A 17,875-nucleotide genomic window follows, 5' to 3' on the forward strand; every position below is an offset into this window, starting at 1 on the left:
GCCATCAACCAGGACCCCCGGGTCCCGTTCTGTGGTACTGCTTTCAAGCGTCTCATTCCCCAGTCTATACATACATCTAGGGTTGCCCCATCCCAGGTGCAGAATCCAGCACTTTCCCATGTTGAACTTCATATGGTTGGTGATTGCCCAGCCCTCTGATTTGTGTACTCTGAACCTGAAAACGTTTGCTGGGTGTAGCTGCAAGGAGAGATAAGGGAATGAAGATTAATATCTTTATATAAGCTTTAATCTTTTTGCATTGTTCTGGAAATCTGCTTTATTCCTGTGAGCTGATTGAAGGTTGACTGTTGTTGACTTTCTGTTGCAGATGAGCCAACACGTTCCTTGAGTGGTCTTATCTTGAAGAATAACGTAAAAGCACATTTTCACAACTTTCCAAATGGGGTAACTGACTTCATTAAAAGTGAATGTCTGAACAACATTGGTGATTCCTCCCCCTTAATTAGAGCTACTGTAGGTAAGTTTGCTCTTATTACTGCATTCTTCATACTGAAAATGTTACTGATATGGGTGAGAGCTGCACTAGTGACATAAACAGTTATTAAACTCCTAAAAGTGTTTGCTTCTGATAATTGTCAGATTTTAATGAGACATTTCACCATATTTTAGTATTTTTCTTTACTGAGAATATAAAAAGTCACACTTTTGATTCTTATTATCTTAGAATTGATACAGCAATTCAGTTCATATTTCGTGAAATGTAACTGAATGTAAGTTTCTTTGAATCTACTAAAATTGAGCTTGCTGCCAGCTTCTCAACCTAAAAATGGGAATAAGGTAAAGGTCTGACTTAACTATTTCATTACTCTGGTTACATCAAGGAAACACTTCCTTTAGTTATTTCCTGCACCCCACTGCCCTTATGCACACAAATGCACATCCCTTCAGGGAATCATCGTACTATGCATAAGGCATTCACATAAGGAGGTTCTGTTCTTAAATACCTTCTGTCAGAAAATACTAGATAAAGTGTGGTGTACATGGAATCATAAAATGGTTAAGAGACCTTAGAGATCATCTAGTGCCAGTGAGAAGTTTCTTTTTTGTTACACAATTTTCTGATTTTGTAAGTACTTTGTTTTGGTATACATATTTCATAAATTGTGTATATTTGTATTATTTTAACTTATTTCAAGGTAAAGTTGGTTTTCTGTCTGCTCTTTGAGAATATGATTTTCTCCAGTATTGTAGTAATTTTCCTTTTCTGCTCAAAAACTAGAAAAACATAAAATATATATTTGAATACTCTCGAGAAAATGGGTATGGATGTCACTTCAGAAAGAAACTCAGCTTGTATCGGCTGACTCCTTATAAAATAATCTACCAGTTACTGTTCCTTTAGAACCCTTTGCTTTTTCTATAGGATTCCTTCTAGAGAAAAATACTCACTTCTTAGCTTTTTCCTGCTGTCTTGTCACTTATGAAGCTGCTTTACAATGAATTTTATTAATGGTCCATATTTATTAATGTTCCATAATGTTCCATATTAGTGTTCCATGTCTTTGAGTGGCAGGTACATTTGGATTTCAGGTTGTAGAAGAGTCACTCTTACTTGTTTGTTCATAGGAGTTTTCAGTGGAGTACAGTGGAGCTGACTAAAGAAAATATTCTAGTTCCACTTGGATTGCTGTCTTAGGTTTGTTTGGTGACGATCTGTGGGGTAATTTTTTGAGGGAGGCAGGGATCGTTTGTTTTCAAGCAGTTACTGTTTAGTTTCTCCTGGTACAAAGTGTTTGTGGATTAGTAGCTCAGTTATTGTTCAGCTTTAACTGATCCTTGCAGGGATTTTTCAGCATATATGAACTCTGAAGATGGTAGCAACTGATGAACTATATGCTTGCATAAGCTGTTTAGCATGTGCGTTGTGCTCTCTGAATTGTTGGATCTCTGGAGCTATCTCTCTCAGTAATGATGTTGGTCTGGTACCTGCTCATTTCTTGGTACTAATAATAATAATAATAATAATGGCCAGTCTTCGCGAGCGAAGATTTTGGGAAAGGTCATTAACCCTTCCAGCCTGCGCAGTGGATTTTTAGGTGAGACACAGCGTGCGCTGAACTGAGCCCACCCTTTAGTCCTGAGGTTCATCTGCCGGGGCCGAGCAAAGCTTGGACAGTGGCAGTGAGGTCCCCAGGATGTAGGTTTGTTTAGAGTGACCTTCTCTTAGGTGGATTGCCTACCAAGGCTGACGAGCTCCACCTGCCCAGGGGGCCGGGAATCGAACCCGGGTCGCAGAGGTGAGAGTCAGGCACTCTAGCTGTAAATATATTACTACCTACCTAGACTGCCTTCTTAGCATGAGTTGGCATGTGCAAGTTAGAGCTGCCCTTTTTGATGAGTATTGGCTTTTGCAGTTTAAGCACTATCAATTTAATGAGCCAATTGCAAATAAGATCTCAGGCATTCTAAGAGCAAGATGAGTAAGTACATCAAAATAAAGAATCAAAGAAGATTTAATGCAGGATTCGCTCTGTGGTCTCCAGCATCTAGTACTAGCCAGATGAAAGCTGATACCTTTTGGCCAAGACAGAGGCAAGCTGATTAATCCTGTCCTTCAAAGTCACTTTGCTGAGGAGAACGAGCATGGTAATAGAGTTGATTTTAGAACTGTGACTTAGAGACCAAATGATAACTGCACATTATTGCATCCTTACTTAGCTTATCCTTATTTTAATCCCCAAAGGAGTAACAGAGTGTAACTTCTCTGTACTGTGTGGTACAGGTTTTAAAACCCTGTGTGCTGATCTTGAAATATGGATTCAAGTTCAAGCTGCATTTATGAGAACGCACAAATTTACCAGGATATAATTGCATCTCTTTTGGAAGTACCTGCAACTGTTCTTAAAACTTGCTAAGGATTCTAGTCTAAGGCATGACCTTAGTGGTAGCTCCACTTAAACACAAGCAGGAAAAATAGTTTGAGCATTTAAGACTAGTAGTAGGACTGGAGAGCTTCACTGCAGGAGGAAATTGAAAGCTAATGATTGCCCTATGAGGGGAAATTTTGTTATGAAATTCAGCTTTTAAGAGTTAAGGAGTTCAGAAATCAACTTTAGGAGCTACAGGGGCTCCAAGAACCACACTCAAAACCCCAGCCTTCCCCCTGTCCTATTATTGGCATAAAAGTAATGAAGCATAGCTGCTTTTTCTTTGTGTTAAATTTTTCATTGTAGAATTGATCCTGTAAACTGAGGTTACATGTAATTGAAACAGTGACATAAAAGATGTTGTCAAAACAAGTAAGCTTATGTTTTTAACAATTTCTGACATCCCTCTGGAGTTAGTTCTCTTGTGTATTTACTGCTTAATTAGCCCAGTTGCTATATTAGTTAGATTTCATATTTGTCAAGTGAAATATCAAAAGATTCCGTAATACTGTTTTGAAGTTAATTACAAATCAAAGACCATCTTTATAAAGACTTTCAGTTTCAGCTTGCTAACCGTGTTGCTTAGCATGCTGGTCAGAAGGAAGGGCCTTGTCTAGACCAAACCTGTCAAAAAGCTTCAGGCTACTAAACTGATTTATTTCTTTACTTTGATTATTCTCTGATGTCCATATTTCTGTACCTGAAGTGTTGCATGCTGGTCAGAAGGAAGGGCCTTGTCTAGACCAAACCTGTCAAAAAGCTTCAGGCTACTAAACTGATTTATTTCTTTACTTTGATTATTCTCTGATGTCCATATTTCTGTACCATGAAAGTGTTGGTCTTTTCTCTGGTGTGTCTGTTCCCTGCTGGCCAAATGAAGCAGAAGGTGTGTAGGGAAAATTTCGCTTTTGGAAAATGATGCTTATTGGAAATCGATGAAGATTCTTTTTAGCATGAACATAAGTCCCTGAAACTTAGTTTTATGTGGCTGCTTCCTGATTGTTCTTAAAACCTTTTGCAAACTGTCAAATGCTATAACAGTTGCCTCTCTAAGTTCCTGGTAGTCCAATATTACTCTCTTTTTTTCTTTGTCTCTACCAAAGTGTCTCTTTAACATTTCAAAAGCACTACCACAGTGTTAAATGGCTTTCCCACAGATCTGTATGGAAAGTTTGTAATGGCATGTATGATCTGAACTGCATACATCTCTGTTGCAAGGGCCAGTGGCCTCAAGTCACTTCTTGCCTATGCATCTGGAAGTATTTCCTCCTAGTTTGTCCTGTTGCTGTCTGGAATAGGCCTTTTGGAAAAACACTGGAAGTAGGTTTTGAATTCAATAGTTTCCTTCAGCTGTGAAAGCTTGGACATACTACAAATGTAGCCAGACCATTTATCATCTTCTGAAAACGCTTCTAGACCTTGAAAAGATCTTCAGCCAACTCTTTTCCTAAAACTACCTATCCCTTTGAGGCTTGTAATGATTTCTGTCACATGTTAGTCCAGAGGAGGTCCAGGAATTTCATTCTTACGTTTGTTTCTGAACTTGTATTAAATGTACAAACAAACTTGTGCCAGATCTAAGTTAAAGAGACAAATTTGCAAATTAAGTGCTTTGACTAGGAGGCAAGAAAGTTAATTTATTTTGTTATTTTTATAAAAGAAAAAGAAGTGGTTAAGATCTAGCATCACTAAGATAAGTATTTTCTATTAATGCATCTGGTGTTCTTTACAGGATGATAATATTCAGGAAAAATGTAGTTTTTTAAGACTCCATAGATCTCCATAGGCTTTTGGGAATCTTTTCTATTCAGTTGCAGTTATGAAGAGAACTGTATACAAACTACTTCTGGAGCTGTAAAACTGTATTTGGCTTCTGTCTTAATTTTTGCGCTTTGTCTGTGTGAGTTCTCCAACCTGTTGCATCAAAGGAAACATGATGCAAAATATTGTTTAGTTGCTGTGTGTCCTGTCCAGAATGTCCTTTGCTCTGTGATGTTGTCCTGTATTCTTGTGTATTTAACAAGAATTTTAACATTTTATTCCAAAGAAAAATGATACGTTGTGATTAGCTCAATGAAAAAAGCTTAGGAAGCTTTTTCTATCACTTTTCACTTGAGAGATTACTGGCTGTAGTAGTATCAAGTTCTTCTATGTTCATACTCCTTAGCAGTAACTTCCAGTAGCAGAATGGATTATGCTACCTGTTTCATTTTGCGTTGAGGCAAAATGAACTCATACAAACTCAGTCCTAGTTTTATAAGCTGCCTTCCCTGTTCTTGTCACCTAATTAGTTTTTCCTGGGATTTCTGGAAGCAGAATTAGTGACTCTCTGGGCTGACCTGTCTGTTTGCTGGATCTCACAGCCCATAACTGGATGACTTGCCTGTGTTTAAGCTCTTTTTAGGTATCTTGGTCTTAGAATCTGTCCTTAATATTCTATGTAAACACAGTAGAGTTGCGAACACATAATTTAGCACTCGGTTGTAAGTTTATTTGACAGATTGGCACATTGATGCTTTTGTATCATCACAAACAAGAGGTGACTTGAAGTGGATACTCTATATTGAAGGTCCAGACTTGCACAGTGTTTAGTAAATTTAGAGCCAAAGTTGCCCTGCCATGTTTTTAATTATTATTTTATATACATATATATGTGTATAAATGTTGTAAATTATTATTTCCTTAAGTGAAATTACTTTGTGCTTGATTTCTAATGTCTGAGCCCTTCATGGTAGCAGGAAGGAACAACCCACCTTTGCTTTTCAAAGCCCTTCAAGTAACATGTGCAATTAAATGTGCTTCCTTTTTTTATGCATGCCAGTTTTTAACAAAACAAGAAATCTCTTAAGTCCTACAATATCTGAGAGGAGAAAAATAAGAAAAATTGATATGAACAATGTGGAAGTATGTGAGATCTCATTTCCTTCATTATTCTGTTTCCTTTAGGCATTCTGATAACAACCATTGCCTCAAAAGGGGAATTACAGAATTGGCCAGAACTCTTGCCAAAGCTTTGCAGCCTGTTGGATTCTGAAGATTACAATACCTGTGAGGTAAGGAGATTTATAGAAAATTAAAGAGTATCATCTGAATTTGATTATTTTTATCTCTCTTCACGGAGACTTTGTATAGGTATAGTATTGTGTGCATTTCTGTGTGTCTTTATACATGTCCATGTGTTCTCCTTGGGGAATAGTGGCTCAGTTTGATACTTTCTTCTCTACCTGCAGTCCATGTTCTTACTGTTCATTCAAATGAATTTAGGTTTTTTGCATAAAAGCAGAATAAGATTTGCATAAAAGCAAATAAGATAGTTGGTGTATCTCAGCTGAGAAGTGTCCTGAAGTTACTACTCTTTTAGGCATTATCAGTGTCATTAAGTTGACCCTGAATTTTCTCTTACATAAAAGTAGAGTTCATTCTTATTGTACCTTAATCTGGAAAAGTGTTCTGTGATTGCTTGCCATTTGAATTACTTGATACTGTCTCCATGGAAGTGTATGAAACATTTTGTATAAAGTGATCCTCAGAGATGACTGATGGTCCAAGACACCATGCTGTTATGTAGTGTTTTAGTGGTGCTTTCTCTCAGAAAAAGAAAAAAATGCTTGAAAATGGAACTCAAATTGAGTGTCATCTCTGTTTTGCCCCATAACAAATCATGAAAGGAAATACATTTATATATCTAATTAAATTGGATACTCCTGCCCCATTCTATTTATTTATCAAATAAGATCTAGCTTTTAAACATTTTTTAAAATATGATTGAATAGATGAGCACTGAACACTAAAACTAAAATTACAACTTCTCCATTACTGACTCACACAGCTTGAGAGCTGGCAGATGCTGGTTTAAATAAAATGCCTTTAAGGATATTTCAGTTTAATCCATATTAAGTTAGCTGCATTTACAGTGTTAACTAGCTACATATACTGTGTTGTGCTGAAATTACCTATTGTATACAAAGTCTGAAATTTGGTGTTCTTCAGAATGTGAAAGAATATATTTATTTATTTGTTTGTTTACTTACTTATTTATTTTTAAACAGGGTGCTTTTGGCGCTCTTCAGAAAATATGTGAAGATTCTGCTGAAATTTTAGATAGTGATGTGTTGGATCGGCCACTCAATATCATGATACCTAAGTTCTTGCAGTTTTTCAAGCACAGCAGTCCAAAAATACGGTAGGTTTATATATTGTGCTTACAGTTACCTGTAGACTTTATGTTTAAATTTTATTTACATGAGCAGCAAGGCTGCTATTTTGTAGAGCTGTTTAAAATCTACTTTGTTTTTTTTAAATAACCCTGCAGAGATCGACAAAGATTCCATGCATCAGTAATTTCCATGTTTGTCTGCTTGGTTAATGCAACAATCTCCCCTCTCAATAATTTTGAAAATCAAATTGTTTCCTTAAAGTTTTTGCATATTATTATGAAAAATTCAATGCTGGGGTTTGCACTTCATATTCTGATTAGAAATAATAATTTTGCATTCCTTTTGTAATGGCTTCAGCAATAGGAGAGTAAAAATTCTTTTGCTGACAGAAGTTTCTGAGCTTTGGTGAAAAAAGTTCTGCTTTTAACTGAACTTTCACCTGAATCAAATTGAATGGGCTCATCATCTTTTCACTGTAAAACTATATTAAATCTCTCTAAAATAACAGCATGGAAGAAAAATTCCAGAATTAAATTGTTATTTCTAATATTCATTACAAAGAACAGTAGCGAGAGTGCCTCTGCTGCAAAAAAAGCTAACGGCATCCTGGGCTTGAGTGTTGCCATCTCGTTAAGGAAGGTGATCCTTCCCTTCATCTTCCAGATGAGGCCACACCTGAAGTACTGTGTCCAGTTCTGGACAGTTCAGTGTGAAAGAGACATGGATATACTGGAAAGAGTTCAACAGAGGTCTGAGGAAAGGCTGAAAGAGCTGAGACTCATCAATGTGTGTAAATACCTGAAGAGAGGGAGGAAGAAAAGACATGTCCGGGCTCTTTCCAGTGGTGCCCAGTGACAGAACCAGAGGCAGTGGCCACAAACAGAAACTCAGAAGGTTCCCTCCGAACATCAAACCCACCTTTTTACTGTGAGAATGATCAAACCCTGGCACAGGTTGCCCAGAGAGGTGATAGAGTCTCTATCCTTGGACATATTCAATAGCCAGCTGAACATGGTCCTGGGCAACTGGCTGTAGGTGGTCCTGCTTGAGCAGGGGGGTTGGACCAGATGATTTCCAGAGATGCATTCCAGCCTCAACCATTCTGTGATTCTTAGTGATTCTGTGAAATGTGTTTTTAACTCCTGTTTGAAAATTACATTGAAAAATTTGGCAACTTGGAGGTGGCAATTCTTTATTGCCAAGAGTGGTAGATAGTGAAGACTTAAGAGGAAGACTATAACTTAGAATGTATCATGCTACGATTCTGATAGGGTTGAGAAATTTACCTATAAAAGATGCACACTGAGAATAATATGTAATAAAGTGTGAACTTGGTCTTGTGGAAAGATAAAACTTAGTAAATTTCACAGAATATTCTGAGTTGTAAGGGACTCACAAGAATCATCAAGTCCTGCTCTTACATGATTGGCCCATACAAGGATCAAACCCATGACCTTGGTGTTCTTAACATCATGCTCTAACCAACTGAGCTAATCTCATAATCTCCTTTCTGGAACTGGGAGAGATGGAGAAAACATGGTTCTTTCCTTACGACATTATACAGTGTCTCACTTCTTTCTTATGCTGCAAGGTTCCTGGCTTTGAGACTGTTAAACCAGTTTCAAATTTAAAGCAGGCTACCTGCTGACCCATAGCCTAGTTTGAGTACATAGTGCTGTGGTATGAAAAGGACTAGTAGTGTCAGTACAATAATACCTTATATTTAAATCTATTGAAAGACAACTTTTGAACAATGTTTTATGAGACAGTCTTCCAAGAAATGTCTGAACAGAATAAAAGTTTAGAGTTACACTAGTAAAAATACTGTAATGAATCTTCAAAGGGCGTTAGAGGTAGTTTTGCCTTGTGCCTCTGCTTTGAGAATTTGACTTTTGTGCCTGAGAATGAAAAAGACATGTAAGTAATGGCTTTACCTGAAATGGAATAGAATAACAATGCTTTGTTTTTTAGAATATTTCTACCATGAGTATGTATCCTACTACGAGTGTGGGTTTGTTCTAAGCTATAGTTACATTGTTGACGCATATTAGTCTCACTAAATTCTAAAAATATTGCAAAGGAAGTTGCATACTTAGCAGCGAAGAAGGTCTTGCTTAAATTTCACCATGTTGACTTGTGTGGAATTATTAATATCTGAGAAGATTACAATCATAATATAACCAAAAAGAACATCATTACATACTGTTCAGAACAAATGTGCCAGCCATAGTCATCCTGCCCTGTTTTCTTTTTACTGAATAGTTTATTTTAAAATATTTATTAGGTATTTCAGAGTATAAGACAGTATTTAAAATGTGGTTTAGTATTTTGCTTGGTTAGACTATAGATATGTAGATTTATTCTCTCTTGCCCTTAGAAGGGATTTGTTTAATGTTTTTGCTGCCTATGTACGGTTTAAAAATGTTTTTAATTCATGCAAATATGTATTTTAACTGTTCCATTTGTAGGTCTCATGCTGTGGCTTGCGTCAATCAATTTATCATCAGCAGAACTCAAGCTCTTATGTTGCACATAGATTCTTTTATCGAGGTGGGTGTGTATTCTTGGTTGGAGTTAAGTCAAGTGACTATCTGATTTATCAGGAGTTTTGAACTGTGTTTTACAACCACCTCTGCCCCTAAACTCCCCATTTTTGGTTGCCCATTCTTAGTTTCAGTCCCCATGGATTGAAGTTCATTCTGTATGCTTGTGCTCAGAGGTAACCACTCAGTAAGCCCAAAAAATAGACTTATTTTGAAAGATGTTTCATTTTCATAAATAGGGTAAGCTCTTGCTGTGTAAAGGTGGAAAAATAATGACAACAGTCTGTCTCTTACCTGTCCTGGAAAGTGCATGTCACTGGGCCTGTTTGTCTGTCTGAATACTGCTACTAAACAAGGATGAGAAGGATTCTGAGTTATCTAGACTATTTGATTTGCTACTCTTATGTACTGACTCAATTCTTTGTTTACTGATAGAATTTACATTTAGAAGAAAAAAAATAATTCAGGAAGTACTGTTCTTGTGCTGTTGTTAATACTACACAGTGTCATGGTTATGTGTAAAATATGTTGGGAGTGTGAAGAGTTAATTTGAGTTAATACATCTTTAAGAAATGAAATAGTATTCTGAGGTGTGGGGTAGGCGAGTACAGAAGTACATATTTGCATACTTTAGTTTGCCAGCAGTGTCAATTTTAATAGAAATTGAACTTGATGAATAGAGGCTTTTCAACTGTTATGGTTTCCTAACAGAATCTTTTTGCACTGGCTGGTGATGAGGAGCCTGAAGTACGCAAAAATGTTTGCCGTGCTCTGGTAATGTTGCTGGAAGTTCGGATGGATCGCCTTCTTCCTCATATGATTAGTATAGTTGAGGTGAGTTTAATTTTCTAGATTGCCTGCAGATTCCCCTGTTTGGTATTGCAGAAGTATTAACAAATAAAACCATTTATCAGAACAACTATGTTACTCTTCCTTCAAGACTGAGATTGCAAAAATTTCTTTTTATCTAATTGCCAACTTGACACTGTGTTTGACAGGCAGTGCATATGGCAGTTGTTTATTCTTCTTTAAAATAATTATCCTAGAATGACTGGGATCAAAGTCAAGGCATTGCTTGACCCTAAATGAGAAGATTGTGTTAAAAATCTAGCACTGGTGCTGGTACTGCCCCAGTTTACATGTTGAAGCTGTCACTTTTTTGGATGTGTAACATAACAAGGATAAGGCATGTTACTTTATATAGCTGAGGTGCTCTTTGAGCTACTAATGAATAAGTTCTAACTTAGATATTTATTTTTATATTGTGTAGTACATGCTTCAAAGGACCCAGGACCAAGATGAAAATGTGGCTTTGGAGGCTTGTGAGTTTTGGCTGACTTTGGCTGAACAGCCAATTTGTAAAGATGTATTATGTCGGCATCTTACTAAGTAAGTATTAAGAATTACAACTCATTAAACTTAAAACTTCAGTTGACTTGTTCCTGGGTACTCTTTTATAGAGACTGTATCTAGCTTGCAGTATATTTAGACGGATTTTCCTATAGCTAGTTCTTGTGCATAGTATAATTGAAAAGACTTCTGAAGATTTCAGACCCTGTGAACTCCAGAAACAACTTAACTGTGTCACTGTAGTGCTTTACCTCAAATTTAATAAGCTGTTAAGCTTCCCATGGATGCAAAGATATGCTAACATGCTCAAATAAACATCTGCACATGACATTACTTGTAATACCTTGTGTACCATGAACGTGTTGTCTTGACTACTGCTGATGTGGGCATCTCTGTGCAATGCTTCTATGTGCATAGTTGTGTAAAAAGTTCCTCGTTTTAAAAAGAGCATAAGACAACATGACATGACTTGGATTTAGGAATCAATTTTATATCAATTACTATTGCAATTTAAACTTGAAGAAATGTAGAATTTGTTCCTTCATATTTCTGCAGCCTGATAGTAGTTTAAGTTTCAAATATTAGTTTTTCTAACTTTCAAAAAGTTATCCTATGCCTCAAAATATAGAACGTTGATTGAATGGGAGTGAATATCCATGTGTGAAGTGTAAACACCTGCATGTCTGCAACGGTGCTTGTAACTTTCTCCAAACTAATCTGAAGTCTTTTACAACAGGAAATTAATTCTTCAGTGTTGCCAGCAAATGAATACTCTTTCTTTTCATGTATGCACAGAACATCTTTGAAATTAGTAAAGACTCTCAAGATTTTGAATGGAAGAACAGAATGACAGACTGAAGGGGACACATTCTTTTCAGCAAAAATAAGGACTGTAGATGTGAAGTAAATAAAAAAAAAAGGAAGGCAAATTCCAGTTTCTATAAGCAATGAAAGCAGAAAACTGATTAGAACACAGCACTGTAGCAGAGAAGGAATAGAATTAAAAACAGGAGAACCAATGTTATGAGAAATGATTTTTAAGTTTTAAAATGGTCTTACTTAGTTTCTAGTTTTGTAGTTCAAAAAGCAAAAGAATGATAGCACCGTTCTTGAGTCCACCTGTTCCCTTCCCAACACACATTATGTAGTTAATGACTGCAGTATAGAACTGTATAATTATACAATATATAATATATGTAACACTAAGAGTTAATAACTATTAGTATTAAACCTCTTTTGGCTACATGAACATTGACACTGCAACACCATCATACTGAATTTTTTAAAAAAACTTTAAAAAAAGCTTTAGAAGCTTTTTCTAGACAAACAATTTAATAAGAATAATATTACATTTTTTTCCCATGATCTTTTAATGCCAGGTGTGTTGAAGGCAGGTTTTTTTTGGTGAGTTCTCTTTGCATAGGAGCTATATAAGTTTGTCAATACTTGATGATAATCTTAAAATTTCGTACACTAAATTAAAAGTGGGACAAGATTTTCTTAAAACATGTTCATGTGATATCTAACATCTTGTTCCATTTTATGCTTGTAGCCTTTCTTATAAAACGGATACTTCACAAAGTATGCTGCAGAAAAGCCAGTGAATTAGTGATAATGTCTATACTTGCTATTCCTTCATTCAAAGTTTAGAACGTAATGTGCCAGTGCAATGTGTGAATATTAGTGCAAGCCTTGCACCTTCAAAAACAATCATCCTCAGCTGCAGAATATAGCAAGATTGAGTCTGTCACTGTTGCTGGGTCATCCACTGTCATTAGCTTCTTTTGGCTTGTAATACATATTTTTATGGATTTTTTTTTTGTTGTGATGAATGTGTTTCTATGTGAAATATTTTACTTTTTTCCCTTAGTACTTTTTTAGCTATACATCTGTATGGTTGGAGTCCCATAACCAGTTTAATAATGAAATAAAACCTAATACAGATTAGTCAAGATTTCTGCAATGTTGGGGTCTTGTTTTACTGAAGTAGTCACAAAGTGATAGGACTTAGTGTAGTTAGGCTTCCATATTTAAGAGTAATGAGGTAGAGTCTTCATCCACAAGTAAATGAAGTGACAAGTAGTATTGAGATAAGTCAAGAGTCACCTTATCGTGTATATTATAGGAGTTGGAATTCTTACTGAAAACCTATAGATGTAATTTCTGAAAGGTGCTTCAGAGTAAATTCATCAGTTGTGCCAGCTGGCTACTTCTGTTTAAAAGTTTGTAATTTAAAATTAACACTTTTTCTCATTACAAAGTATTGCATAATTTTATGACATGGAGCTTGGTTCAGGTACTAGCCTTTGTTCAGGTACTAGCTAAGGTTTTTCTTTTGGTTGGGAGGTGAGGGTTACAACCAAAATTATGGTCTGTATAGCTGAAAACTGGCTTGCTTTTTTTTGTGTTATTTTAACATGCATAAATATTTCTTTGTAGGCTGATACCTGTGCTGGTAAATGGTATGAAATATTCAGAGATTGATATTATTCTGTTGAAGGTGAGTATCAGTTTCATTTACTCTAGAGGAATAGCTGGTTAGCTTCTGACTTATAAAGCAGAATGATTCAGATCAGAATGGGTAGATCTGGCCTACCATCTGTTCAATGGAAAATTAGCTTTCTGGGGCAAGGTATGCTGTTCCAAATACTAAATACAACTGCTGCTATGTTTGTTGGAAAATAATCTGTGGCTCACCTGCTTTGCCCCAGTCCCCGCTTACCCAATTTAGGCAGAGCTGGGATACTATTACCATGAACTACTTCAAGAATGCAGCCTAAAAAAATGTTGAGAATTAGTGCTAATGGCTTCCAGATTGAATACATGGCTTTTTTCATGACTGTGTTTCAGAATATGTCTGTGTACCAGAATTTCTCTATTATTTCTTTCTATTTCATTCCCATTGAGTAATTTTGTAACAAGAAGGATACTTTGTGGGTGAGAGTATCTCTCTTGCTTGTATCTTCTGTCCTCTTTCTGGTAAATTCCTCTGGAGAACATAGGAGCATTGGCATTTTGATAGTTGGGCAGCTCAAGTGGGATGTGAATCTTATATACTTACAAAGTCTTGGACTAAAACTACATTGTTAACTTCCTTGAGCAATATGGTTGGACTAGTTTATCTGATAAAGCAATTTGATGACAGGGGGATGTTGAAGAAGATGAAGCTATTCCAGACAGTGAGCAGGACATAAGGCCTCGTTTTCATCGTTCAAAGACGGTGGCTCAGCAACATGAAGAGGATGGTATTGAAGATGATGACGATGATGATGATGAACTTGATGATGATGATACTATTTCTGACTGGAATTTAAGTATGTCAAAGTAATGTGTAAAATATTTTGAAATAGATCAAGTTGCATAATACAGGAACCACAGTAAGAGAAGTTTGTGTGTAGGAATACTGAGTCTTTGTTTTTGAATACAGAAAGAACTATCTGCTGACATAATTGGTCGATGTGTTGGAGGGGGAGTCTTTCAAATGACACTTTGAATTTGTAGCTGCATTGGCAAAAGCTATCCATCTGAAAGCTTATTTTTTAACTTCAATATGGCAGGTTGAGCTAAAAATATTTAGCTGATGCAATTCAATAGAACTTCTGGACTTAGAATTTTAATTCTATGAGATAATAAAAATCATGTATCACCTGTTTAACATCAGTTAAACGTTGATCAGTGGAGCAAGCTTAATAATGCTTTCTTTAATTTCAGTCTTCTCTCTAATATTGATTTGTGTTTTGTTTTGGGTTTGTTTTTAATTCCCTATGTGACCATGCTACTACCTATGGCCATTACTGGTAGTTCTTTATCATGAGAGGAATTTGCTTCTGACCAGAATACAGTACCGTAGTTATGAAGAGAGGAGATAGCTGTGAGGAAACCAGAATTCTGGTGGCTTCTGTGTGTCATAGGACCTTTCAGCTAAGAGGCCATGTTGTAAGGAAAGAAAATGCCACAAAATGGTTTTTAAGTTGTGAAATTTTGACAAATCTGATTTGAATATGTTTTGGAAACGACCTCACTGTGGAATAATGATCTGAGATTTGGACATAGCCACATTTTTTTTTTCCCAAGGCCACAAGTTTTCACAACAGGTGAACATACCTTCAGGATTATGATTAAACAATTTAGAAATGTATCTGGAGAATTATTATTGTTGTTGTTGTTGAAAATATGAGTGCAAATATGCTTGTTTCTGTAAAGCCGCTTTTTGGGGAAAAAAATAGTTTTAGGTTCCTAGTGCTGTTCTTGTCACTGCTGTAAATAGAGATTGCAGAATTAAATACATATTTTCTGAAGAAGATAGCTCAAATAAATAAGGTGCCCTGTGATGCACAGTTTTGATTAAGATGGTTAGAAGGCTGAAGTTGTTCTGAAATAGTGGCTTGGAAGAGAAATAGCAGAGCAGTTTAGAAATCTGTGATGAGAAATGTTATCTGGATTTCAGAAAATTTTTGTTATCTAAAAATCAGGATTGTGTGCCCTATTTCTTATCCGGTGTTCTATATCTGACTTCCCATTTGAACAGAGAGGAAGCATCAGCACAGCTTGACAATAAGAAGCATTGCTTACTGATGAGACCAGTGTGATCCACTGAGAGAGATTAAGAAGGAACTGATATTATAGTAATAATGACTTTCAAAGATCTGTGGCTTTGCACCAGAGCACGGTGGATCACTGTGTTGTAATGAAATGGAAGTATCTTTCTTCCTAATGCACTGAGAATCCACTGGCAGCTCAAAATAAGGATTATATTGCCTAACTACAGTTATTTGTATAATAATCAGAGATTAACACTGTTAATTCCCTTCAGGGAAATGTTCTGCTGCTGCTTTAGATGTCCTAGCCAATGTATTTCGTGATGAACTTCTGCCACACATCTTGCCCCTGTTGAAGGAATTGCTCTTCCACCCTGAGTGGGTAGTTAAAGAATCTGGTATCCTTGTTCTTGGTGCAATTGCTGAAGGTAAGGCAACAGTGCATATCAGGTTACTGATTTTTTAATTGGTTCTAAAGCAGCTCAGATGAATTTACTTATGCAAACAAGTATATGTTCTTAGCTGGTTTAGTTTCAGTGATTAATCTCAAGATCTACTAGTAGATGACTGCAGTTATTTAATTGTTAATTTTCAAATTTATGCATGTTTGGGAGGCTAAATTGATTACATAATTTCTTTTATTTCTCCCTGTCTTAACTCTGCAGCATACAATTGCTGATCACTCACGAAATACTACCTTGATTTCGTAGAAGATATTTTTTTAGAAATGTTTTTCAGAAATGGAGAGGACTGCTCCTGTGACTTCAGTACCCTAAGCTGCCTTTTGTGGATGGTTCCCCAATTAAAATAGGAGAACTTCCATTCCTTTTTACTTACTTACAGTCTTGTTTGGCTTTTTGCCTGAAGTTTCAGCATCTCTGTCAGCATCTTTCACAGGCCGAAGAAGTACATTTGGGTCCATGCCTGGATTATATTTCTTTTCCCACGGTGTCTGATGAACCTACTTTTTTTGTTGTTACTAGAAAACTTTTTACTTGGTTTTGATTTTAAGTCAAGCAAGTGAAAGTTAGTATTTCTAGCAAATCTCAGTGTATTACTGCCCTTGCTTACTTGAATGGTGTAGCTTTTATTGGTGGTCAGTATTTGTATGATAGTAGGAAAAAACAAGAGGAAATTTAAATTTCTTAAGGATTCCTTTTTAATGTGATGATTTCTTGTCAAGCCATAGTCTCTATTTGTTTTCTTGCTTACTCTGAGTAGACTGATGTAGAACCTTCAAGCTTTAGAAACTCATTTTATTTGAATGTACTTGCTATACTACATTTAATAAAGCAGAATTTCTGGAGACTGAGTAGAATTGTAATAGAAAGCACTGAACTAAAATTGTAATAGAAATGAATATAAGTTTAATTGGACGTTTTAATTATTGTTTATGTAAGGTTTCTTTTTAGGACTTTATATAAATTAGGTAGACTTGCTTTGTATATTGTGAAAATATCAGTTAACTTTGCATATTGTGCATAGAGCGAAAGTATGTCTCTTAAAGGAAACAGAAAACCATAGAACTTTTTGTTAATTCTGGTGCTGCAATAGCTGTATTTTTCCTTCTAGGCTGCATGCAGGGTATGATTCCATATCTTCCAGAGCTAATCCCTCACCTTATTCAGTGCCTCTCTGACAAAAAGGCTCTTGTGCGCTCCATTACATGCTGGACTCTTAGTCGCTATGCACACTGGGTAGTTAGTCAACCCCCAGACACATACTTGAAGCCATTAATGACTGAGTTGCTAAAGCGTATCTTGGATAGCAACAAGAGAGTACAAGAAGCTGCCTGCAGGTAAGCCAAAGCTTAAGCAAAAATAACTATCCATGACAGAGCTTTTTCTTCCATGGGAAGCTATTTTTCATGCCCTTATCAATGAATGCATGACTCCATTTCTAGCTCTTAATGTATTTCTTTCTCTTAAAATGGGGTAGAGGCAGCTGCTTCTGAAGTAGTCACAACTTTCTCCCAAGTTGTAATAACCTGAAAAAAGTTAACTTGTATTTCTCTTATCCACTTTGTTTTCAGAGTATATGAACCACCAACCTAAATAATTTATTGTAGTAAATTTGCTGTTTGTGATGCTTCTTTGTTTTCAATATATGATGTTTCATTTATAAGATATTTGGCTTTTTTTAATATGCCTATGAACAGACTGTGGTGGAAAACTATCCTGTGGTTGGAGTACTGGTACTGTTTGTACTTAGCTCAGTATTATGGAAATATTTGAGTTATGATTATTTCAAAGGTTATTAACTTTCTCTCAAAGAGAGATCCTGGGAGATAAGATTGCATTCTTCCCCTTGTCTATTTATATTAAAAAAAAGAATTAATGGCTTCATTAGTGCACATAACATTAATGAAATGGGAATGGGTGCATCCCTTGTGCAGGTAG

At 36.1% G+C, this 17,875-nt stretch overlaps 1 protein-coding gene across 6 annotated transcripts in view; it reads left to right on the forward strand.

The window, feature by feature from the left end:
- TNPO1 (transportin 1) overlaps positions 1-17,875 on the forward strand; it is a 72,522-nt gene that overhangs the window by 35,421 nt on the left and 19,226 nt on the right. For all 6 annotated transcript variants that reach the window (XM_027752183.2, XM_039384569.1, XM_039384570.1 and 3 more), the window contains 10 exons: positions 329-478; positions 5,835-5,941; positions 6,938-7,071; positions 9,514-9,595; positions 10,300-10,422; positions 10,859-10,977; positions 13,378-13,438; positions 14,084-14,252; positions 15,752-15,904; positions 17,049-17,274. In XM_027752183.2, coding sequence (XP_027607984.1) covers positions 329-478; positions 5,835-5,941; positions 6,938-7,071; positions 9,514-9,595; positions 10,300-10,422; positions 10,859-10,977; positions 13,378-13,438; positions 14,084-14,252; positions 15,752-15,904; positions 17,049-17,274 — 1,324 coding nt within the window. The remainder of the gene's footprint in view (positions 1-328; positions 479-5,834; positions 5,942-6,937; positions 7,072-9,513; positions 9,596-10,299; positions 10,423-10,858; positions 10,978-13,377; positions 13,439-14,083; positions 14,253-15,751; positions 15,905-17,048; positions 17,275-17,875) is intronic.

This window comes from Pipra filicauda, unplaced genomic scaffold (genome assembly GCF_003945595.2).
Source record: "Pipra filicauda isolate LSUMZ 115617 unplaced genomic scaffold, ASM394559v2 scaffold35_size7292922_pilon, whole genome shotgun sequence".
NCBI lineage: Eukaryota > Metazoa > Chordata > Aves > Passeriformes > Pipridae > Pipra > Pipra filicauda.